The following is a 24,619-nucleotide window of genomic DNA, read 5'->3' as shown; positions in this document are numbered from 1 at the left end:
TAGACCATAGTGTGCCTCAAACATAATTTCTAGCAAGACAAATAATGATATCCACTAGAATTCAAGATTTCAACAAAGGCAGAAGAAAAAACTTTACTATGTCTAGAAGATAAATTAAAAGTTTGCCTCAATCTATGTTGAAATTAATAATGCTAATGGCATTATAATTTTTGCATAATCTACTGCATCCAACTAAATTTAAATATCAAACTTCTAAGAATATTCTAGTTTTTCGTTTTTGAATGATTTTATCTCAACAGTGCATTCTGATCGCAAAAAAGACAATAAACAGAAACATAACATAAACATAAGACTAATGGTGCTACTTTGGACAATGAATCTGCATCTGTATAAAGACAGTACGCGATGCATAATAGGATTCATCGAATGAAATAATATTAACCTAACTTAGGAAATAATTGATCTAAGGGAGCAAGAATTTGGACCAAAACTGGCTGTTGTTGAAGCCTTAATGGCATACCATGACTCAAGCATAATCTGGCATTACTTGTTTAAGGAACGTGATGGGCTGAGAATCATCAGGTGCAAGTTCGTCGAAGGGGATGTAGTTCTTCTCCTTGCTGTAGACGTGGCAGACAGTCAGTATTGTCTTCATCAGACGCCAGTTCCACGAAGCCTCATTCAAGTACTGTTGTTCAATCATGGGGAACAAGTGTTGATAAAGAGATGAGAAAATAGTTTGACAAACACAGATAAACGAGCACACACACGTATATCATACCTTTCCCCAATTTTCTTGGAGAGATTGATGAGCTACTCGCAGGTTGTAGCTCGGTATTCTGGGGGAAATATGATGAGGAATGTGCACGTTGATATCGTGGCAAAGGATCTCTATCCTGTAGAGGAGAAAAGGTATTATTATGTTAGTTAGTGTTCCTGCATTTTAGAATCCTACTGACAGGATTTTAATGCATTTTCCGGTTAGTGTTTATATAGTTTTTATACTCCTCAATCAATACATAGTTCAGTTACCAGCTCGGGTAATCACAATGGACTGTGCCGTTGAGCTGGGCCTGGGCAGCGTTCCATTCCTCCGAGGGCTTGAATGGTATATGAGGCGCTGTGTGATGCACCATTGTGAAAGTACTCATCTGAAATTTCAAACAGAAACCCTCAGAAGATGAACTAAACAGATTATGCAAATAATAGAGAATATTTAGAAAAACTTTGTTCATGATACAAATAGATGGATTCAAACAATCCATATGTTATATCGAATGAATAGATCAGAACATGTTGATAAAGATGTATGTGAGGCTTATGCAAGTTGTTTGATTTCCTTCCCATATACTCAACTTTTTGAAATGCAAATAAATGTTTAAACTAATCATTCTGCAAAAGAATCACGAAAGAAGTGAGAGCAAGACAATACCCAGAAGTGATAACCTAACCACGGCATTAACCAGAACTTGATCCACCCCATGACCCCGGTTTTGAGAATAATCAAAGGCCATCCGATTGCCATGAAACCAAACACACAAGCTAAACTTATCTTCACTCGTTTGACTTCATTAGGTCTGAACTTCTTGACGTCAAAGTGCATTCTCAACCTATGAGATATTGAATAAATGTCAGATTACAATCAACAAGGTTCTTTTAAAACACAGTGAGATATAGTAAATAAAAAGTTTAGCGTCGCCTAAAACATTTAATTATGTGACTTTACCAGTGTGCTATTGACATCCAGGGCCTAAGTGGTCCGTAAGCATATATTATTGCCTTCCGGAAAAGTGAAGAGGACTCAAATTCCTCTGGGTTAACAGGGAGCCAGGCTGTATCTTCTTCCAACCTGCAATGAACGTGAGAACAAAGGTTCAGATTTTCTCATACAGTAATATTACAAAATATCTTTTCATGGTTCTGAAGTGTGAGGAAAGTCTAATCAGATTGAAGGGATAAACACACATACGCACAGTCACACACACAAACACAAACGGATATTCGGTCGTATGATGTGCTGTTCCAGATTGCGAATGGTGTCACTATGCCTTTCTATTGCACAAAGATATTTCGTTGACTTTCAATAAAGTGAAACGATGAGACCCACATTTTCTCCAATACTTCTTAAAAATATCCTGAATATCAACATTATGCAGATTGTAGAGGAATATAACACAGCCTAACTCGGTTCTTTCACTTAGATTGATAATATAAATCAAAATAAAGACACTCTTAGAGTACTTAGTTTGAAGGCATTATATACTAGTACAAGATACAGTTTTCAGCTAGCCGTGAGAGCAGAATTAGCATTTAAATAACATCATATATCTAGTGTTGGTTTGAAAAGCAAAAAACCACCACTTCCCAATACACATATATCGGAAAGGACAATAATTTATCAAAACTTCACTCAACGTATTTAACTTATGAAAAGGTTTCAGGATAAAGTACGAACATATTTGTTTTTGCATGATGCCTGTCGTGCTTAAAACGCCATGGCTCATAAGGGTAAATGAGAGGCATAAATGCCAGAGTTCCAACAATGTCTTCCACCAACTTGTTCTTCGAGAATGATTTGTGCGCGCAATCATGTCCTATGACGAAGAACTATAACAAAAGGAGAAAACTGAAATAAGAAATTGTTGGAAAAAATATGTAAAAGTATAGCTTGAAATTATAGGTAATAGATACTAGCATGATTTTCAGAAACCAGTTAACCCACCAAGCATTTGAAAATTAATCAGCATGAAACCAAAAAGTACTCCAAGATTACAAAACTAACCCCCGTAATTGCAGTTCCAGTCCAAGCCCAAGCTAGAGGAAGCAGGTACCATGGGGATTTGGTGATCATAAAGATCCCCAAAGCATATGATGTTACAGATACCAACACAGACTTCAAAGCTTTTGCATCATCAATCTCGAACACCTTTCACAGAAAAAATTATGATCATCAGTTGAAACTCTGTTCGGAAAGATACATGACTTCCTAAAAGCATTATAGCAGATACAGAAACTAGAGCTCTCTTAAGAGCAAACAAAGAGAGTACCTTTTTTGGAAGTGTATCGATTATATCTCTAAGAGTTATGTTATCTGGAAGGGGTTCTCCAATCTGTCGAAAGCCATATTCATGACATAACTGCTGTCTATATTCTGCACTATCTGCTGATGGAGAAGGTGCTACATTTACAGCCACAGCTTTTACCACTTGGCGCTTTTGCAAGGATTTCAAGCATTGTTTTTGTTTGATTGATCTCTGAGGCAGACTCTCCCACTTCAGAAGATATGAGCCTTCAATTCACAATTTTCAAAAACAATGATCAACAATGAAATTGAAATAGTGACTTCGATTTCTACATAATCCTCAAATACAAACCATTCCTACAAACCAGTATAGCAATCAAAATTGAAGCTTTTCATGATCGAAGCAAATCCCACCACACAATTATTCATACACTCAATCTAAGTTTCAACGTCAAAATTTGAAAAGAAAAAAACACAAACACACACACCTAGTATATAGGTTAATCACCGAGGAAAACTCTCCCACCACTTCAGAAGATATGAACCTTCAATTCACCATTTTTGAAAAACAAGGATCAACAATAAAATTGAAACAATGGCTTCTATAAATCCCTAAAAAACGAACCAAATTCCATCACGTAATCCACACCCTCAAGTCCTCAACCCAAATTTCATCATTGAAATTGAAAACACACACACACACACACACACACAACGTGTATCAATACCTGATGAAGTAGAGCTCTGAGGAAAAATCCTGTTGCCCTCATTTGGCCTTTTATGGGGTCCCTACATAAATCAAGGATACATTACATAAACAGAAAAAACTCACAAAAGTTTCTTTATTGGGTGCAAACACAGAGCGATACACATAAAATGGTTGCTTACCAAGATAAGAAAGCCAGAGTGTGCGAGTCTAGACGCCATGGAAATCAAGAAAAACCCGAATTCTCGAGACCCTTTTCAAATTCTCACACCCTCTCTCTCTCTCTCTCTCTCTCTCTCTCTCACCGCTCCGCGTTTGCAGCACGCGGGTGGTGAGCAGTAGAGCTGAAGATAGGATTTTGGGGAAGAATTGAAAATGGGGCCTGAATCTAAGGATGTTATGGTTAGGGGTTTATATAGCGTTAGTTTAAGTAGCAAGTTGAAAGCTGCGAAGCATACAGTTGGTTAGAATTTGTTTGGGACCAGAATCCACCCAATCAAAGCAATACTGTGCTTTTCATTGCCACACAATTCCAATGCAAATAGCCAAAGACACAATGTAAATTAGGGCTGGAAAATGAAAGGGGTCTATTTTGCATGTGATATGTTATTTTGTCAATAACTGTTTTAGAAAATGAGTGAAAGAATTTAAGGATATTGGTTTTTAAAAACATAAATTTTGGACTAATTTGCACAAATTTAAAAAGAGTAAAGGCTAACACTAGTCATGAACATATGCCCATTTTATGATTTTGGTCATATACTTTATCTTTTGAATTTTTGCATCCTGAACATTTCAACTCGGATCACAATTGGTCACACACTAACAATTCCGTCAATTTTTAAACGGTTTTAACCCGATTTTGACCGAGTTTGATGGTTTTAACAATCCCATTCGGGTTTAAACCGTTTAAAAATCGGTCAAAATCGGGTTAAAACCGATTAAAAATTGACGGAATTGTTAGTGTAGGGCCAATTGTGATCTGAGTTGAAATGTTCACGATGCAAAAATTCAAAAAATAAAGTATAAGACCAAAATCATAAAATGAGTATATGTTCAGGACCAGTTTGGCCTTTACTCATTTAAAAATGATCTTATAAATCACACACACTTTAAGATTACTGTCAATTTCCTACGGCGTGTCATTCTTCTAGCCCGATAGATCCACAAGACATATTTTATCCTATTATGCACATGAAGTATCATTCAACTTTGTATTCAAGAATTATAGTGTCGAACAACATTGTTTCATTTATAATCTTAGCCACGGAGGATCAAAGTGTGCCAAAAAAATTCTACTCCATATATAAGTCGGAATGACAGCTTTAGGCGAATTATGGTATTTCCATTAACTTTGAAAGTGATCTTATAGATAAAACACTTTAAGATTGCTGCCAATTCCCAATGGCGCGCCATTCTTCAAACCCGATAGATTATGAGACATTTTATCCTAAAAAAATTCTGTTCAGGTCAGATTGAATATTTTGCACACTTTTGTGATAGCAAAATGATATACCTGAGTCTTCCCTACGAGAGTTGGTTTTTGCATTAGGAATTAGTAGTAGTAAATAGTACTCCGCTATGCTACTATGTTTTTAAAAGTGACAAAATAGGTCTAATGTAATAAATAAGTTGATCCTGTTCTCCTATGACTATAAAAGTCATTTCTTGTGTCTATAATAAGTCAAGAAATATGATGATTCCATATGCATTATATCTTACTCCGTATTAAGTGGAGTCGCAACAAATGGCGGTGTAAATGGACGGTGGCACCCAACCTAAATTAAAAATATTGAACTTTCAACTGACTATTTAATAAATGTGATTTAAATGTATACTCACACACTTATAAGTGCCTAGAGTTAGGGTGTCCAAAATAGAGAGCCGCGGCTTCCGCCCGAAGAAGCGGCTCCTTATAGCTTGGACAAGGGAGGACATGGGCACGCTGTCAACTCGGCGTGGAAACGGCTCTGGTGGCGAGACTCGGCAGAGCCTGTGCCGCTCTATTATGGAGGGCCGAGAGCCGCGGCTCAGCCAACCGTTTTTTTTTCCCAAAAGTTTCCTATATATACACCATTTCACACGTTTTTAATTAACACACAATTTACACCCTAATTTTTACTCTCTATATTTTTATTGTCTTAAAATGCATGGTGGAGATGGTGATTCTCCCGGCGGGAGACTCGGGATTTGGCAACGAAGATTTGGTTTAAATTTTATTATTATTATTATTATTAAATTATGCATTTTTTTCTAATTATTATAGTCCGATAATTTTTATTTTAATAGAATTAAAATATATTGAATTAAAATATACAATCAATTTTAAAAATAATGTGATTTGTGGTCTTAGGCTTGTCCACTATAAGGCTGAACAAGTTTTTTTTTGCCCTGGACAAGGATTTATGGATTGGGCTTGGGCACGGGCTAACTACCGTGGACATCCTTAATAATTGAAGTAAAATTTGGGGAAAAGAAAACAAACTCGCCCATGTTCAACATATGTTTAGCTTGACTATTGTTACCCTTAGTAATCGAAGTAAAATTTGGGGAAAAGAAAACATACTCGCCCAAGTTCAACATATGTTTAGCTTGACTAATGTTAGTAACAATTAAACATGTTAAATTCTCTAAATTCTGTCCCACATCGACTTGGTGATGATCCAATCTATTCTATATAAGTGTGGATAACCCTCCCCCTTATGAGGCCTTTTAAGGGGTGAGTGGTCCATTTCTAATATGGTATCAGAGCGGGCCCAAGTCGATGATGGATTTTCTCTTTATCTCTTATCTACCTCACGAGTGGAAGACCGATGTCCTTTCCGGCCCACACGTGAGGGGGCGTGTTAAATTCTCTAAATTCTGTCCCACATCGACTTGGTGATGATCCAATCTAATCTATATAAGTGTGGATAACCCTCCCCCTTATGAAGCCTTTTAAGGGGCGAGTGACCCATTTCTAATAAAACACAATTATAATTTTGAAGCTCGAGAGATGTTAAAAAAAATATATAATAACAAATTAACAACAATTGGTTGGACCACACAAATTAAGAGTATAGGGAGTCTAGTGCTCCCCCACTACTATATACCTATATTTAAGAAGATGGTTAAAAGCAAAGGCTCTATATATGCATGCACCTTTATTCATAAAAAAAATACTAAATAGAAATTTTACTATTTACCCTTACGGCTCCCAAAATGAATACTCCTTGAGTAATTGTCTTACTTTGACGTGCTCGAGTATCAAAATCGGTGTCCAAAAATAGGGATTGGATGCAAAGATCTATTGAACTCTTGATTTTTTAGATCTGGGGGTTAACATGAAAAAAATTATTTTTATAAATTTAAGTTAGAGGCTGTAATTTATAAGGGTAAAAATGCACATAAAATATTCTAAAGTATTTTTTTTTCCAAATCGGGGCCTATAGTGAATAAATAATGTGACTATTAACAGAATTACTCTGAAAAAAATGTGCCTTATTCACTTGGGCCGATATTATTAAGCCCACTAAATATGAAAATGCCCCTGGACCAAACAAGAATATGATACTGCTTACTAGGAAAATATGTTAGTAGTAGTACTATAATATTTAAGTACACCATAGTACTATTAATTTGATTATTTATACCATTATGTAGAAAAATAGTGGAGTTTGATCTCCAGATGTTCATTAAAGGAAATACGCATTTCAATTATTTAACCCACATTTAAAGATACTAAAAAACTTACTAATTGATTGACTAAAAAGCTTATCACAGATCCGTCTTGAAACCATTCATTTTATTAACAGCATATTGAGTGCTTTTTATTTAATTTTTGAAAATATGGATTAGTTTAGGTAGGTAAATGATACTAGTATAAAGAAAAGCAAATTGATAACGGGTGTGAAAATGCTTAGAATATGGTAGATTATAAAAATTATTTAGTGAGGATTGTTGTCTAAATAAAGACTAATACTCCCCCCGTCCACATTAAGAGTCATATTGTTTCATTTCGGTCTGTCCCCAATTAAGAGTCACACTTCGTTTTTACCATAAATAGTAAGTATGTCCCACATTCCACTAACTCAATTCACTCACATTTTATTATAAAATCAAACAAAAAAATGGGTCATACATTCTACTAACTTTTTCAACCAACTTTTCTTTACATTTCTTAAAACCCGTATCCGGTCAAAGAGTGACTCCTAATAGGAGACAGAGAGCAATATGTAATGTAATAAAGGGTTCACCGATTGGTACGTGTATCACATAGTAGTATCTAATAATTTAGATATAAATTGAGTTTTGAAATTAAACACACGAAATAAAAGATGTGGCGTGTCGGTGGGTACAAAGAGGCAGAATTTGTCGATATCCATACACAGGAATGGATCAAGTAAATGTATATTGTATAGTAGTAGGAGAAACTAGTATTCAAATGACAAATGCTATGAAAACAAAATACTTGCTTTTATATGAAGAATCATATAATTATTTTGAATCTCTACCTAAGTTAGCTTCACGCGCGCGCACACACATAATATCGCAATCCTAACAGTGAAAAAGGAAAAAAGAAAATAATGGTGATCAAGTCTATTACAAATTCACTTCAACCAAATCTTGCTAATATGTAATAAAATTATAAAACTATGTCTAACATGTAAATTATATAAAAACATATACTAAAAAGATGTATATAATACTATAAAAATATTGGCAAAATTAAAACTTGTGTCGTTTTCTCATGAACAATCAAGTCAATAGAAAAATTAACATTTACGAAGATTTTGGCTGCTCTTTATTTGTAACAAGATACAAACTTTTCTTGTAAGTTAAGAAGTCAATAAATACCTTCTCCTAACTAACTAAATACAGTAATAATTTAGTATTTGGCAACTTTATTCTACGGAAATTATAATTTGCTGAAAATGTTTTAGTCGGTAGCATGTGACATTTTGTAGTGCCTCGTAAAACACACAGATGCGATTACAAAAGGGATATTAAAATTAAAAAAGACGTCCTATTTCATTCTAATCCATTTCATTGTCACCCCAACACAATGCTCTGTCACAATTTGAATTCAGTTCCAGAACAGCCTTTTTGTAAACATCTGCACTAAATATTTGGAAAACTCGACCAAAAAAGAAACAAATACTATGATATTAATGAATTACTGAAATTGTTTGAGAATTAAATTTCCAAATTACGATAGCAACAAAATGATGTAGTAGTAGTAGTGTTGTCGTCAATAAATTCAAAGAGTAACCATTTATGGGCAAAAGAAGAAAACAGAGTTACTCAAACAAGCGGGAATAATCTCTCTCCCTCAATTCCCCCAATGCTACATGACTTTCAGAGCAGCGCCTGCAATTTCTTGAGGTAATAGCACATTGAGTAACAAAATGAGTACTAGTAGTAAAGAATCAATGGATTTAGGTAGAAGAGGCGCCGCCCCAAAACAAGGCTCTGTTTGGGAGAGCAGAATGAAGCTCGATAAAGTCAAAGGCGGCATCAAAGTTTTCAAGGCCGCTGATCAAAATCCCGAGCAAAACACTCAAAATGATGTTACAACAGAGACCAACTCTGAGATTGAGATTTGCAGGGATGCGAAGCCCAAACAGAGCCCTAGCGGGAAGAGGAAAACATGGAAATCCGAAAGTTCTGATGGGGGTCCGGTTAAGATTGCGGCTCTGAGATCTGAATTGAGCAGGAATTTCGATGAACAGATGAGCGAATCGGCGAAGAAAAGCCCCGTTTCGATCAGGAATTCGAGTGTGAGAAAGGCGAAATCCAATTCCGTTGTTGATGCTGATGCTGAGAGAGAGAGGAAGTCGAGATCTGACGAGGATTGTGAGGAGAACAAGGCTGCTATTACGAGCTTTGTGCCCCAAATCAATGGCGGAGGTGAATCAGATTTAAATGAAGATAAGGAAATCGAAGTTGAAAACAAGAGCGTTGATGTTGAAGAGATTGGTGTCGGTGATCACAAGCACAAGACAAATGTGATTGTGGATAAGAAATCGGTCCAGAGAAATCCAAAACCAGTGCCCGTTTCATCATCAATTGCCAGAAATCAGCCTCCTCCTGCTGCAAATCGTGCTAGATTCAATCCAATCCCAGCAAAGATCAACAATAGTAAGTCTCACCTCTCTCCGTATTCAAATATGTGTATAACCTAATTAGATGTTGTGTAATTTCTCTTTGCTTCCGATTTCAAGGCTCAGAAAATTTTCCAAGAGCAAGCAGCAAACTACAAAGTTTTGGTGAGTTTTTTGAAGCTACTATGGTTTTTTTTTTCTTCGCAATTACTAAATGATTTTTCACTGGTTTGGTTGAAATCAGTCGACCTTGTAATGTGGAGAGACGTATCAAAATCAGCATTTGTTTTTGGGATTGGAACATTTGCTATCATATCATCTTCATTCACAAAGGATCTCAACATCAGGTTTAATTTAGATTAATTTATTAATTTTTCCAGCTAAAGTTATCAGGAACTGAAAATTTGACAAATAATTTTGTGCATTTTCAGCTTCATTTCTTTGCTTTCCTACTTGGGACTTGTGTACCTTGCTGCAAATTTCCTCTTTAGAATCCTTATTAGCAGGTAATTACTGATTTATTCAGATTTTATCTATAACCATTTTGATTGGGAAAAAATTGAATGCTTTTCTATTGAAATGTGGCAGAGGATCAGTGGAGAATGAGACTGCAAATCAAGATTGTGTTATTGGTGAAGAAGAAGCAATTTGGGTGACAAAAATGCTTCTTCCATTTATAAATGAGTTTCTTCTCAATCTGAGAGCCCTTTTCTCGGGCGACCCTTCCACCACGATGAAGGTAATTAAACTCCATTTACACATCCAAAAATATTCTGTTTGATATACATTTAACACAATGTAAGATGGAGTAAATGCTTAGAATAATTTGGGGCTGTGAAATGAAATTCAGTTGAAATGAAACAAGTTGTGTCTGTGGCAGTTGGCAGTGCTGCTGTTCATTTTGGCAAGGTGTGGAAGCTCCTTTACTATCTGGACAACCGCCAAGTTAGGTCAATTTTATTTACTTTTAACACTTTGATTTATTTTTAATTGGACCAACTAATCGCGTTTATATAGTGGGTTTCTTTGCTTTCTTCCATTCTATGTTTATCCCATTTAATGAATACTAATAAATTAGGTGTAATTATATTGAGATTGCGAGGTCACATGTAAAATGATGTTGACATGTTTCTGTATTGCTTATTTAATTTTATCACAGGATTGATTCGGTCTCAAATTTTATGGTTGATTGATGAGCATGGAATAAATGGCCATTGAGTTATTATTATCATCACTTATTTTGATTTACTTTATTTTCTTTTCTGGTTGAGTATAGCTTGTATAATAATGTGGATGTACCCTTTGGTATGCAGGTTTTATTGGAGTATTTACAGTGCCTAAAATCTGCTCACCATACTCCTCTCAGATTACTGCATACGGTAAAACAAATACTCCCTCTCCATTTAACACGCTAAACAACAATGCATATGGAGTACTACTTGTTAGTCGAAAAAGAAACACTAATTTAAATATAACAAAAAAATATCACTATCCCTTTTTAGTACCAATAGTGTTGGTATCGACGACATGCGTTTTAATACACGATTAATGCACCTTTTGTTTATAACTTATAGGAATAGCAATGTGTTAAAAAAGTGAAGGTGGTGAGTAGGTTATGATGAATTTGATACATTGATTTAGCAATGAGATTGGTGTAAAATTGTTTGAGAATAAATGCGAAGGTACAATGTGGATGAAACGATTTGGAGAAGCATGGAGGTCATGTAGTCACAAAAAAGCAGTAGGATTTGGCGTCTTGGCTCTTGGCTGGAATTTGTCATCCGTGGTTTACCGTATTTGGGCAGGTATGTTTTGTGCCTAACTATTTACTGTATTTATTTATTTATTATTGCGCATGCTATATGGAGTAACATATTTATACGCATTTTAATTGAATATTAATCTGGCAACCAGTGTTCATGTTATTTGTGGCGTTCAAGCATTATCAGCAGCAGTCGTTCATTGCGGAGGGGTGGGCCCACCACGAAGCCATCAACGGTCACCATTCTTCTTCCCAAGCTCCTACAACTACACTTCAAAATAGAGGCAAACTAAAGAAAGAGTGTTGAGATATTCAATTAATTTTTTTTAGTATAAATTTCTGGCATTGCGTTTCATTTTGTTTATTTTTCCTGCAATATTTCAATTTCTCGACTATAAAAAGAAATTTGAATAATAGTACTATAAATAAATACGATACGTAATGTTTGGTACCCACAAAACTAAAGCTGGAAACAATTGTCCCGGTAAGTAGTATCATGCATGATTATCTAGTAACGGAATTCAATACCAATTGTCGCAAGCGAAAATTCAATGAAGTCAAATTTTTATATTTATATTAAAGACTTATCCAAATAACAATTAATAGGAGTATTAGAAAGGCTTATCATCTCAATTTTGTTCACTCATAGCTGATTAACTGAATATTGGGTCCACCATCAAAACAGTTAAACAAAAGCTGATTATTCACCATACCATAGTATGAATTAGTCTCTGCTTAGGTCAAATAAACCAACATGAAAATTGAACCAAAAAGAAAAAAATTCGAACAAAAAAATTGAATGAACAAAAAAATTGTATAGACATCATCATCGTCTCAATTCAAGTGTTGCAAACCAAATTCGGCCGATAACAATTCAAACCAAACTCTCCTCAATTCGAATACATGCACAGAAACCCACTCCATAGTCAAATTGAAACAATTCATTATTCTACTCTCTTCAGCCGTGATAGATATCTCATACTCGTACTTTCATGTATGCGAGTTATAAGAAATATTCTCTCTATGTCTCTTCAATTTTAATTTTAAGTTAATACTTAGGCATAAAAAGAAACATGACAATTTTTACTTTCTTTCTTGTTTCCTACCCTTCAAACACATCACTAATATCACTAGTATCGTATGAGCACCTCGAAAGGGGTAAGATGTGTGGAATAAGTATAATAAATTCAAAGGGAAAATGTATATAGAAAGCGGTAAGATGTGTGGAAAAAGTATAATAAATTCAAAGGGAAAATGTATATAGAAAGATAAATTATTTTCAACTAAAAAAAAAAAAAAAAAAGTATCATTCCAAAAAGTAATAAATTTCAAAAGAAAAATATATATAAAAATGTAAATTATTTTCTAAAATTTTAAAAATAGTATAAAATACATTCTAAAACAAAAATGTAAATTATTTTCTAAAATTTTAAAAATAGTATAAAATACATTCTAAAACATATAATACCTTCTCAAATATTTTCCCTATTGAAGAATATTTTTTCATAAAAATATGACAAATATGAATATATGATAGTTATAAATTTTACCTCTCATCAATGAAAAAGTAAACATACCTTTTACAATAGGAGTATAGTATACCTTTTCAATACTAGATAATAAACCTTTTCAAATACATAATAATTTCCATAAAAAAAGACAAATATAAGACAATACGTATATAAGCCTTGCCCACGGGCCCTCGTTAATGTTAACAATATCCATTAATCCTACAAAATTTTAAAAAGAAAACCCGAAAAAACCCCTCTCCCATCCGGCCAATACCTAGACCGCCTCCGCCACCAGCCACCTCGCCGACCACCGTCTGAGCTTGGCTGGCTAAGAAACCGGGAACTAGGCATAGTTTAAAGCTCGATTCTGGAATATTCATCCACATCGCAGCTCCTCGCTTCTCTCATCCACAGCTTAGGCGGTTAGGTTAGTCAATGATTTTTTTGTTTGGGCATTCACTAATGTCGAGTCATATTTATTCTCACAAAAATTAAAGTGATTTCTGTGGGAATGTGGGATTACAGTTTAGCATTGTGTTTGAATTTGATTATTGTGTCAATTCTGAGAGTTCAAATCATATCATTTTTTCTCGGGCTGGTTTCCGGGCCCGCCAGCTCTGTCTCTATATATACACGCCTTCAGCCCCTTCAGATCCGCTGGCAATCCTTCCCACGATCTGATCATTTTCCCCTTCCATAACGAGCTAAAATTTCTAAACCAATTGCAGATTCTTCTTCTCCATACTCGCATCACTGTTCAAGCTGCACTCTTCAACTTCCGAAGCATACGGTAATACCGGCTGCAATTTCTTCGTGTGTGTGTTTTAGTGTAAATTTGAATCTATTGGTATACCAAAATGTATGTGTAGCTGGAAAACAGCATGCAGTTTATAGCAATTTCTAATTATTGGAATGCTTAAAATTGTCTCGAACAGTTTGGAAGTTGGAGAGTATAACCTAATTGTTTGAGTAACTAAAGCCATGATATTAAGCATATTTGGTTTTAAGAGATATTTCGAAGCCAATAATACAAATGTGCTACTATATATCATTGTTACTTTTGACCGAGCCCTTCGTGAAACTCGGTCACAGTATGCGCTGAAAGAAATCAGATTGTAAGAGCTTTTATAGAATAATACGGAGTAGTTTACATTCTCTTCTACTCTGCCTTTTGAGACTAGGTTTTGCTGCTTATGATTTGTTTTTTCCTTGACAGCTGATAAAATTGAGAGTCTGAGACATAGTGAAACGTGAACTGGTAAAGTTGATCTTAGGGTACTGTAAGTTGCATAAGTTGGCAATAATGCAAGTTATGCTTTTGGAGAATCACTGAAATGTGTTCGGCTGATTTTTGAGATAGTTGTTTTATAGGATGAATGTTCAGTTTCTATAAAGTTGAAGGAGCCCTTCATGAAAACTAAGTCACTGTATGTGCTGTGCTATAAGCCTATAACATGTTTAAAGGAGAGAATTTGTTAGAACAAAGTTGTTAATCACTAATTTGCTGGATGTTCTGACAGATGAGTTTAGCAGAAGACTCACCCGTACACTCTTCAAGCAGCGATGACTTTGCAGCCATTCTTGAGGCAGAGCTGGATGCTGCTTCTAATTCATCAGGTGATTCTGTAGAAGGTGCGGAAGAAGAGGAGAGTGGTGCTGAAGACAACGATGACATAAGTGACTTTGACTTGGATCATGAGAGGTGTGTTTAATTATCTTGTCCCCATACTGGTGGAGACTTGTCTTGAAGTCATCTGCAAATAATTTAATTGTAGTCTCTAAACTTGCAAAACAACCACGCTAATACCATTTCTTTTACCTTTTTCTAGAGAATATTTTTGAGTGGTGTGTTTATGCTGCTAGTCCTACTTTTGATTATTATGCTATAGTTTGCAAATAATGTTACATAATCATCACCATCAACATGATCTCATTATTGCAGGGTTAAAAGGCAGAAGGTGGAGTTAAACACAGGCATAGTAAATCCACAGAGCTCCTCATCTCAAGGTGCAACCTCAGAAAATATAGGTAGCTTGGTCATTATCCATTGAGATTCTTTTATTCTTTGGTCACTTTACTTGTGTATGTAAAATGATTTGAAAGACTAAAAATTAGTAGAAATCCACCTGGCTTTTCCCCTCTAATGAAAGGGGAGAACATGAAAATAGAAAATGGTTGTAGTAGGTGCTTGATTCTCTTTGTCATTGTTCTATGTCTCCTGCTGAAAGCGCTTTCTTATTATTTGGTTCTCTTTTATGGAAGTAACATAAGTTCACCCACTTTCAGTATCTGATGAAATTCATGTGTATGTTATCATTAATTTTCTCATCACATGGATGACACAAAATAACTTGATTATTATATGTGTATGTAAGAAAACATTACTGGAGTTGTAATTTAGATATGAGTTATGTTGGATAGGTGATTGTGATAAATTATTTTAAAATTTTAAAATGGCATTGGTTACTTCATTTGTTTCCCTTGGGGCAATCCCTTGTATCCTCCATTTTACTTTTCCTTTCATTGCATTTCCACTCTGACTTTTTGTTTGCACCTACCAACATTACAGTTTGAACTCTCATGTCTCCCTGATGTGTCATAGTCTTCATTGTGAATCTTCTGTGCAGTGTCATCGTCTGAGGAGGAAATATGTACACATCCTGGTTTTTTTGCTGGCATGTGTATGAAATGTGGCTTGCGAGCAGATGATGATTCTGGCGTTGCACTTAAATACATTGATAAGGTTCTCTAGAACATCTTGTGTAATTTTCTTACATCTTAGCTATATCTTTTGCTTCTTATTTTGACATGAATGGTGTTAGTGGTCTTATCTATGTTTGCCTAATTCTTTTTGATAAACTTAAACTTCCCTATCTTGTCACCAAATTCTTCAACAGCTGTAAATATATAAGATTGCAATCGTAACATTAAATCTTATGACGTAAATTATTCCCCATGCAGAATCTGAGGCTTGCTAATGATGAGATGACTCGATTACGTGACAAAGATTTCAAGGATTTACTCTTCAATAGAAAGAAGCTTTATTTGGTCCTTGATTTAGATCACACGCTACTCAATTCATCTAGGCTAACTGATATTACAGAGGAAGAAGCATATTTAAACAACCAAAGAGATTCTCTGCCAGGTATTTTCCTTTTAAGATTTTCTATGTTATCTGGTCTGGTAATCTAGCATTGCTGTGATAGGTGAAATCGTTTTACTTTTATGACGGGAGCTGGATTTTAGTTCTTGTTTCAGTTTTAAGACCTGTCCTATATGCTATTTCCTTGCCTCACAGTTTTATAATATTAGATACCTTGAAGACCAGCCTGTTCAGACTTGACAGGATGCACATGATGACTAAGTTGAGGCCATATGTACACACTTTCTTGGAAGAAGCTAGTAAACTGTTTGAAATGTATATATATACCATGGGTGAACGTCCCTATGCTTTGGAAATGGCAGATCTACTTGATCCTGGAAATAAATACTTCCATTCCAGAATAATTGCACAGGGTGATTGCACTCAGAAGTTTCAAAAGGGTCTTGATATTGTTTTGGGTCGAGAAAGCACAGTCCTAATCCTTGACGACACAGAAGCGGTTCGTCACTTGAATTCTGGGACTGTCATTTTAGCCTGCAGTTATAAAATGCTTGCAGTTAGATATCAACTAAGATATTTTTGCTCAATTAGGAGTATAATTTTAATCTTGAAGCAACTTCTTGAATTCACATGAAATTTGTTGTTTGCTAGCACATGATTAATAGATTTCCATAATCTGTTTATAGGTTTGGAAAGAGAATAAGGAAAATTTGATATTGATGGATAGATATCACTTTTTTGCCTCAAGTTGTAAGAACTTTGGCTTTAGCCATAAATCACTTTCTCTGCTAAAAACTGATGAAAGTGAGACCGAGGGGGCACTTGCCACTGTTTTAAAGGTGCTTCAGCAAGCGCACAGTTTGTTCTTTGACAAGGTATTGTTTCTTCTTTCTCCCTAATTATTAACTAAGTTTATAGCTGGTTATTTGTTAGCTGCATCTGTTAATTATCATTTTTCTTTCAGGAATGCAAGGATAATCTAGAGGACCGAGATGTGAGACAGGTAACTCTTGGTTGAATGGCTGAAAGGGCTCTGTTCTTTCTACATTTTACACATAGGATTTTCTCCATATGTGCGAATATAACAACCAACTACAGGAAAGTAGAATGGCTCCATTTAGGGCATCAGTTCAAGAAAGCCGAGTCTGTTTAATCAATATTAACCAAGCTTATTTATTAGTAATTCTGATCATATCCACGTTATTATTTATAGATGAATGGAATGTTGTTTGGCACATAAAGTAGCTGAAGTGGGGACAGAGCTGTTATCTACATTGTGGCAATCCAAGTTATTTTGTTCACATCTTCTTCCTCTAGTTGTCATCATGATCCAGCGAAATATTGCAGTCTTGAGTGATAGTCTACTTATTTTAGAAGTTGCTACCTTTTGACATGTAGATGTTCTGGCCGATACATGAGATTATCATATTTCATGCTTTTCTACTTGCAGGTGCTTAAAACTGTTAGGAAGGAAGTTTTGAAGGATTGCAAAATAGTTTTCACCCACGTTTTCCCAGTCAACTTCACAGCTGAGCACCACCACTTGTGGAGAATGGCAGAGCAGCTGGGAGCTACGTGCTCAACTGAAGTTGATCACTCTGTCACACATGTGGTGTCTGGGGATGCCGGGACAGATAAATCGCGCTGGGCCGTGAGGGAGAACAAGTTTGTAGTCAATCCAGGGTGGATCGAAGCTTCCAACATTTTGTGGAGAAAGCAGCCCGAAGAAAAATTCCCTGTCAGTCCTGCAAGGTGCAAGCAATAGATTACTCCCTCCACTTCTAACCTATGCTTTGTTTTCTAACATACTCGTTTACTACAAGTCAGAATAGACCGTGCTAGTGTTCGAAGGGCAAAGGCTTGAAACTCATTTTGATTTACATTAGCAAATAGTTGGTGAAGATTTTGTAATGACACGATAGGGATTCAATCCTAGCCTTTGCCTCAAGATTTTGTACATCCATAGATATCAATGGATTCGAATCTGGCCTTTGTCTATAGTAACCAGTTGAAAGGGGCTAACTAAATCAGCAATATGGCTTGCAAATTGCCAGAGCCTATGTTTGTTGAATGCAAGTGAGTTGTTTTTATTTCTCTGGGGTAAAAATTTACTAGTACTACTTACTATTTACAGGCTGTGTTTTTTTAATGGCTGAACGAATAGATCCAACTATGGTTTGATCATTTGAAACGAATTAAAAAAGGTTGGCTCCTAACTTTTATTTTTCATAGAAAGAGGATAATGGGATAGAATCTGTAATCGACCCATTGACTACATTATATTTTTGAAATGCTGAAGATTAATGGAAATTGAATTGTTTTCTGGATAAAAATGATCTAATCCCTATTAATCCATCACAAATTTTGGCTTCTTCAAATATAACCATCGTACATCAATGACTAATTTATTACTACTATTTAATGTTCTAAATTGACGACTCTAATGACATAAAGTGCCTGCGGTGGAGTATTTGTCCCACGCACAGCCAATAAAGTGGTGCTACGAGATTCCATCTTATGATTTTGGAATAAGAATATAAGATGACTACTTCTAGATAATAATCATTGCGGGACACCGTAATTTCAACAGTACAAAATGTTTAAATTCACAGAGTCTAACTTTCCAAACTAAACTCATGAAGATTCTCATTCTATTGATAGTACTATTACTAGTATACTTTGTCACTATTAAAATGATAGTAATACATTTTTTTCAATCCGTAACGAATAAGATGATTTTTTAATTTTGAAAATTTTCTCTCGCTCCAGTTAATACATTTAATTACTTTCTGTCTTAAATTAACATATTCATCTCATTTTTTTTAATTCTTACATCCAACCTTTTGGACTCCAATTGAACACGGTTAACTAATAAGCTTAAACTTCCATGCCAGTAAGCAGACATTTACTTGATTTATTGCATTCAAGTAGAACCAACTATTTCATTACACATGTCCCTACTCCTTTTTCCCAAATAAAAAAAATTATCCCCAGCAAAAAAAAAGTTATCCCAAATAAAGAGAAAAAAACTAATACATTGGGAGGGTGTAGGCGATTAGCCGATTCTTTGTATGGCCGGTGTGGCAAAATTGGCAAACAATAAGTCTTCGAATAAACAGAATATGTTTCAATTTTCGTAATATTCACTATAACATCATTTAGTTATTATTGACATTTTTGGTCTCAGTGTTATCAAGTTCTTCATTTTGCCCCAATAATGCAATTAATAATAAAGCTACAGGTACCAAAAAAAAAAAAACTATTTAAATACTTATGATGTTATAATAGCAACATTTAAAATCTTATGAATATTGTAATTTTAAGTAAAAGGTAGTACTTCCTTTGTCCCGGATAATTTGTCCTATTTTTCTATTTCGGTCCGTTCCACATAATTTGTCTCATTTCACTTTTTACCATTTTTTATAGTGGACCTCATATTCCACTAATTCATTCTCACTCACGTTTTATTATAAAACTAATATATAAAAGTAAGACTCACATTCGACTCACTTTTCATTATTATTTCTTAAAACATGTGCTCGATCAAAGTGAGGCGAATTATCTTGGACGGAGGGAGTATAACACTTGGAGTGATATAGAATTCAACTTTCATGTTTAATTAGATAAAGACTCGCGAGCAAGAAAAGCTCTTCGGATATGTCTTGCACTTAATTGGGTATTATTGGCTTATATTAAAAATTTTGATAAAATCTTATCTATGCATTATAAGTGAAGTGAACAAGATAAGATAAAAATCTCGGTGGTCATACCTTTTGAAACAAAACGAATTGGAAACTGCTACTTACCTGATTTTATTTCACTTCGGCACTATAATCTCATTTGCAATAATACTACTATAACTTGATGCATATTTGACACGGAAGATAAATAAACATAATACGATAAGAACACTCATTTTAACTTAATTTTCTTTATATAACTCCAAAATAGATAAGTTAACTGTACGTAAAAGTCCCGATAAATATCCATTTAAATTTAAGCGGCAAATAGAAATCTTCAAGATTTAATCATTATCTCCCAATTCATAAGAAAAATACGTATGAGTGTGCCATCATTGCGTGGACGGGTAAAACCCGAGACTGGCTTTGGAACCGGACACCCGATCCGTGAGAGCATGAAGAATCATGTCCATTCATTTGATTAAGATAATCTACGATGAATGCATTTTTCTCACTCAACGAATAAGTAACTTAAGCATGGGGAACGAAATTTTTATTTTTTTTAAATGCAATTAATTCTACTACGAATTCATTGAATTTATGTGTTTAGTGTAGTGTTGTTATGTACTCATGAAAAACATAATTTGAAGATAACTCACCCACATATATAAATATATATAATGGTCTGCCTTTTTTATTGGTGAGACAATGAATATTCTGGCTTTCTTGTCATATTGAATCATTGATGTTCAACCTTAATTACATGCGTTACAAACTTAAAATTCAACTACTATACTGACATGTGTACATATAGTAGAATTTGCACCACATATTGCATTTTATTTTAAAATATGGTGGGTTCTAGGGCATTGATGCATCGCACGTAATTACATACAAATTGATACTAGTAATAGACAAAGACTAAAACGTAACTATCACAACAAAAACATCCTTCTACGTTCTACCATATATAGTTCTTCGTCAACTAGTGTTCAATTTTGTGGAAGATGTCATTTTCTAGAATTTATTTTTTTACGGAATTCACGTGGAGACATAAATCCATGGATGCATATGTGTCATTATTTTATTCGGTATTGATTTAAGTGTAACGATATATTGAAGATATTGTGTTTTATCTAACTGCTATACATGTGATAGTTAATGCTACTATTATAATAATAATAGTATTTGAGTTGCAATATCGGATGGTAACAAATAAAAGAAGAGCCGTGTGACTTAGAGGTTGAGATGCATATATGGATAAATATATCTTATTAATGGGTAACATTTATTTTCTCTACTTACTAACTTTATCCATTGATGTGAGTAGGTTGATGAGGTTTTGCTTTTGGCATAGCTTATTTTTCATCCTATCCTTTGCTAGAGTTTGGATTGAGATCAGATATACAAGGATAGAGTTTGGATTGAGATCAGATATACATTAATTTAACACTGCAATTCAAAATATGTGAGGTAAATTGTCATATTATATTGCGATCTCTTTAAAAAAATTAGATGTTCGCCCCCAACTTAAGGCGCGGCTCCATAATTTCGAGAGTTAGTAACCCGCCGTGCTTCTATGCATGAAGAACAAGTCCGTGCTTGCCTCCAAGAAGACATGATTGAGGAATTGTTTGGTCTCGCACCAACGTTTTCTAGCCTTGACAAACTTCTTCAATAATATAGTTTTTAGAATTTGAAAAAAATTTGGGATCTTTTAAGAAGTACTTTGACATTAAATATTGTTCCCTCGTATTTTAATTTTAAAATCAAAATAATGGATATTGTAAATTAATGTGAGAGGTTTGGGAAGAGGAAGTCTCAATGTATGAGTCGTAAGCAGACGCTGAAAAATATGGAATGATTGATGCGGTAAAAGGAAATTAAATGGCATGGCGAAAGTCCATCGACTGTGGATACTCTAACAACATTAACAAAAGCTCATTTAAAATACTATGAACTGATTAGTTATTATGCTTATGTTGGGACATAGAAACACTCTTAAATCAGACCGCAAAGAACATTTATATTACATACTTTTATTTTTCTGCTGTGTTCTTGCATTATCAATTTCTGAATATGTACACACCTGACACAAAGACATATATCATCATGTACATAAATAATTGGCACAGAAACATTGTACTCCTATGTTGTAAATAATTGTAGTAGTATTATCTGGGGAAGGTAATTTCAGCACCTCAATTGTAATGGAATCTTAATTAATCATAAGATCGTCTCTTCCAAATTTAAAATATTTACATGCTGCACTAATTGAAGCCCTAAAAAGATACTCAAATATTTAAATAAAAAAATAAAATTAAAGGTTCCTTTAGTTTCAATGTATTTGTAATTAATTTTGAATTAATACTATGATAGTGTAGTTAGTGGGTTTTTATTGCATTAATTATATGTTGTAATCAAAATTCAGACTCCTTCATCCTAGTACTCAACATTGTGAAGAAAAAGAGCACTTGATTTGGTGTATTTATTAATCAATGAATTATTGGTTTCCTCTACTCTTGGTGCAGGCCAATAAACACAGACGACATTCACCAAATAAACACAGATCATGCATAAAGCTAATATAATATTGGATTATACTTTATTTATGGAATAAAATATAACTGGTTTTATATCCAGGGATGGCGTGGAGAGGCAGTGTAGATTCCAGGAATGGGCATGGCCCCCATTCTTGACACAATAATTAGAAAATGACATATTCCCTCAATAATTTAATAAAATAGTGAAACTAAATAGAATCTGATGGATTTATTCTGACTACAATAAAGCATCCAGATTCAAATAATTCCACCCCAAAACTCTATTTTTTGCCACACTGTAATCTCAATAATCTCATTGATAATATTAAATTTATTTTCTTCCTATTTTTAGTACTTTGCCTAATTAAATCCTAAAACCCGTCGTATTGGATTTAGTAGATCCATTGCTATCTCTAGCAATGGTTAATTGAGAAACTTTCATCAGTAATTGAGTTTCAATAATCTAGCTATAATCACCACTCCTCCATTCCAATTATATACTATAATATTGTACTAGTACTTACTACTTGTTTTATCATTAAAATAATTATGAATTTTACTCTTTAAATAATGCAGAAATATTAAAAACTTTATTCATTAATACTAGTAATTTTTGTAATCCTTGTGAAAAATCAAATCAGCCTATACAATTGAGACACATGAAAGTGTACAATATTCCTTCAAAGATCAATTGATTGTGATTAAACCCCACAATTAGTAATAGATGGAACGTCTTTGTTATGCATATAGGTGTCGTTACACATCTGATTGAATACACCAACTGATCTAATTAGTTCACTAATATGTAGTGTATATATACTGTTAATCAAGCCTTAATTTCGTAGAGTTTAATTATGAGAAGAATTAACATCATGCCAGAGATCAACCGCAATGCTATCATGAGACAAACAGCAGATGTGATTCTCCAACCAAAATTAATATTTATGTCATGATTATATGAAATACTACTGGGCATAAAAATTATTTTAATATTTTCGATATTAGTATCTCTGAGATGTCAATGTCGCCATAGAATTGGAAGTTTGCAGGGCTTTGAATTTTTTATTTTTATTTTTTTTCTGGTTTGTAACTGCACATGTAGTTTCAGTGGTCACAAAACCAACAGCGCAATAACACTATCAAATCCGAGATATCATGTAATAATATATGTATAAGGAGTATATTTCTTAGTGAATGTATCATATTTTCTGTGAGCAAAATCATCATGCATTCCAGATTGGGCACATTGCTAACTTTGTGATTTTAGGTAATTACATAATTTATGAAATATCAAAGGAAAAAATTAATAAAATAAATCAAAATTAGAGAGTAATGTAAGCAATACGCAAAACAAACTGATTCCGAAAATGTAGCACATAAAATGAAAAATGAATATGATGGTTTTGATGGGTGTGCATCATTGTTGGACAATCAAATCAGATTGGCAATTCCATGTGAAATTCTTGGTTCATCTGTCTTTTATTATATACGTCCTCTCCTCCTGTCTAATTATATTTTGGAAAATTCAAGTTATTTGCAATTGATGAATGGATACTATGTAGTACGAGACTATGACAGATTTTTGAGGTGAACTATGTTTGTAATAAGTATATATTTTTTCAATCATGCCTGGAAAAAAACTTGTTTGCATAATTAACAGTTGATATTTTAATGTTTATAATTAATCTTGTACTATTATTACCTTTTTTAATTAAAATCTATTAATTTCAATCGTGGTAATGAATATAAATAGGATTATAACTAACGAGTTGCAGCACAGTTGACAGCACGAGGCTGTGGTTACAAGTTCAAACTCAGCCATGTGCTGGGAGACTTTTTGACCTTATCTGTGATACGCAAACTCAGATTCAGAACACCGGAAGTCTACCAAAAATTATAACCAAAAACCAAAAATTATAACCAAAAGAGATAGGAGTAAAATTTAAAATTTTAATAGGATAGTGATACATTCAATGAACTACTGTTGATTGACTTGGCTGTCCATTCAAATGCTCTAAAACAAACGATTTTTTTAAAAAATCAGTTATATTTACACAGGTGGCTCAATAAGAATCAGGGCTAGTACTTCTATTTTTGACAATTTATGAATATAGCCTATTGCTATACTATATTTTAGTCAAAATTAATTAATAAATAGTATATGGAATCGATCAATACGATTGGCATTTTGGCAACATAATTCGGCACGCGTGGCTTTGATTGTTTTTTTAGTGTTCAATTGCCACGT

At 34.2% G+C, this 24,619-nt stretch overlaps 3 protein-coding genes across 11 annotated transcripts; 2 read left to right on the top strand and 1 right to left on the bottom strand.

The window, feature by feature from the left end:
* Window positions 1-279: 279 nt before the first annotated feature.
* Window positions 280-4,081, bottom strand: LOC125191028 (omega-6 fatty acid desaturase, chloroplastic). The gene is made up of 10 exons (XM_048088487.1): window positions 3,872-4,081; window positions 3,712-3,772; window positions 3,009-3,250; window positions 2,744-2,887; window positions 2,417-2,568; window positions 1,688-1,810; window positions 1,394-1,571; window positions 994-1,112; window positions 743-857; window positions 280-649 (listed from the first exon to the last, which is right to left on the bottom strand). The coding sequence occupies exons 1-10, from the start codon at window positions 3,908-3,910 to the stop codon at window positions 488-490; spliced, it is 1,335 nt and encodes a 444-aa protein (XP_047944444.1). The 5' UTR covers window positions 3,911-4,081; the 3' UTR covers window positions 280-487.
* Window positions 4,082-8,833: 4,752 nt separating this feature from the next.
* On the top strand, window positions 8,834-11,889 carry LOC125191273 (reticulon-like protein B21). 4 transcript variants are annotated; one of them, XM_048088789.1, is made up of 10 exons: window positions 8,869-9,053; window positions 9,111-9,809; window positions 9,893-9,937; window positions 10,017-10,119; window positions 10,204-10,278; window positions 10,361-10,511; window positions 10,653-10,722; window positions 11,086-11,151; window positions 11,455-11,577; window positions 11,687-11,889. In XM_048088789.1, the coding sequence occupies exons 2-10, from the start codon at window positions 9,158-9,160 to the stop codon at window positions 11,839-11,841; spliced, it is 1,440 nt and encodes a 479-aa protein (XP_047944746.1). In that variant the 5' UTR covers window positions 8,869-9,053; window positions 9,111-9,157; the 3' UTR covers window positions 11,842-11,889. The 4 variants fall into 4 exon arrangements, 3 of the variants coding, with proteins under 3 accessions (XP_047944747.1, XP_047944745.1, XP_047944746.1); XR_007171075.1 differs by having other exon boundaries at window positions 8,837-9,809; window positions 10,653-10,718; XM_048088788.1 differs by having other exon boundaries at window positions 8,867-9,809.
* Window positions 11,890-13,255: 1,366 nt separating this feature from the next.
* On the top strand, window positions 13,256-18,238 carry LOC125186048 (RNA polymerase II C-terminal domain phosphatase-like 4). 6 transcript variants are annotated; one of them, XM_048082361.1, is made up of 11 exons: window positions 13,256-13,472; window positions 13,774-13,835; window positions 14,262-14,303; window positions 14,566-14,747; window positions 14,988-15,073; window positions 15,673-15,788; window positions 16,007-16,190; window positions 16,358-16,647; window positions 16,835-17,023; window positions 17,113-17,151; window positions 17,599-18,238. In XM_048082361.1, the coding sequence occupies exons 4-11, from the start codon at window positions 14,566-14,568 to the stop codon at window positions 17,911-17,913; spliced, it is 1,401 nt and encodes a 466-aa protein (XP_047938318.1). In that variant the 5' UTR covers window positions 13,256-13,472; window positions 13,774-13,835; window positions 14,262-14,303; the 3' UTR covers window positions 17,914-18,238. The 6 variants fall into 6 exon arrangements, with proteins under 6 accessions (XP_047938318.1, XP_047938321.1, XP_047938322.1 ...); XM_048082364.1 differs by lacking the exon at window positions 14,262-14,303 and having other exon boundaries at window positions 14,988-15,052; XM_048082365.1 differs by lacking the exon at window positions 14,262-14,303 and having other exon boundaries at window positions 16,511-16,647.
* Window positions 18,239-24,619: the final 6,381 nt, after the last annotated feature.

This window comes from Salvia hispanica, chromosome 5 (genome assembly GCF_023119035.1).
Source record: "Salvia hispanica cultivar TCC Black 2014 chromosome 5, UniMelb_Shisp_WGS_1.0, whole genome shotgun sequence".
Classification (NCBI taxonomy): domain Eukaryota; kingdom Viridiplantae; phylum Streptophyta; class Magnoliopsida; order Lamiales; family Lamiaceae; genus Salvia; species Salvia hispanica.
This window is presented reverse-complemented; position numbering and strand designations above follow the sequence as displayed.

Excerpts from the sequence above, each read along its gene's own strand:
- LOC125191273 (XM_048088788.1), top strand. The coding sequence starts at position 9,077 with ATGAGTACTAGTAGTAAAGAATCAATGGATTTAGGTAGAAGAGGCGCC. Across the intron at positions 10,279-10,360 it reads TTTAGAATCCTTATTAGCAG|AGGATCAGTGGAGAATGAGA; the intron begins GTAATTACTGAT and ends GAAATGTGGCAG. Across the intron at positions 10,723-11,085 it reads CTGGACAACCGCCAAGTTAG|GTTTTATTGGAGTATTTACA; the intron begins GTCAATTTTATT and ends TTTGGTATGCAG.
- LOC125186048 (XM_048082363.1), top strand. The coding sequence starts at position 14,566 with ATGAGTTTAGCAGAAGACTCACCCGTACACTCTTCAAGCAGCGATGAC. Across the intron at positions 16,191-16,357 it reads CCAAAGAGATTCTCTGCCAG|ATACCTTGAAGACCAGCCTG; the intron begins GTATTTTCCTTT and ends TTATAATATTAG. Across the intron at positions 17,152-17,598 it reads AGGACCGAGATGTGAGACAG|GTGCTTAAAACTGTTAGGAA; the intron begins GTAACTCTTGGT and ends TTCTACTTGCAG.
- LOC125191028 (XM_048088487.1), bottom strand. The coding sequence starts at position 3,910 with ATGGCGTCTAGACTCGCACACTCTGGCTTTCTTATCTTG. Across the intron at positions 3,251-3,711 it reads TCAGAGCTCTACTTCATCAG|GCTCATATCTTCTGAAGTGG; the intron begins GTATTGATACAC and ends TGTGAATTGAAG. Across the intron at positions 1,572-1,687 it reads TGGATGTCAATAGCACACTG|GTTGAGAATGCACTTTGACG; the intron begins GTAAAGTCACAT and ends AATATCTCATAG.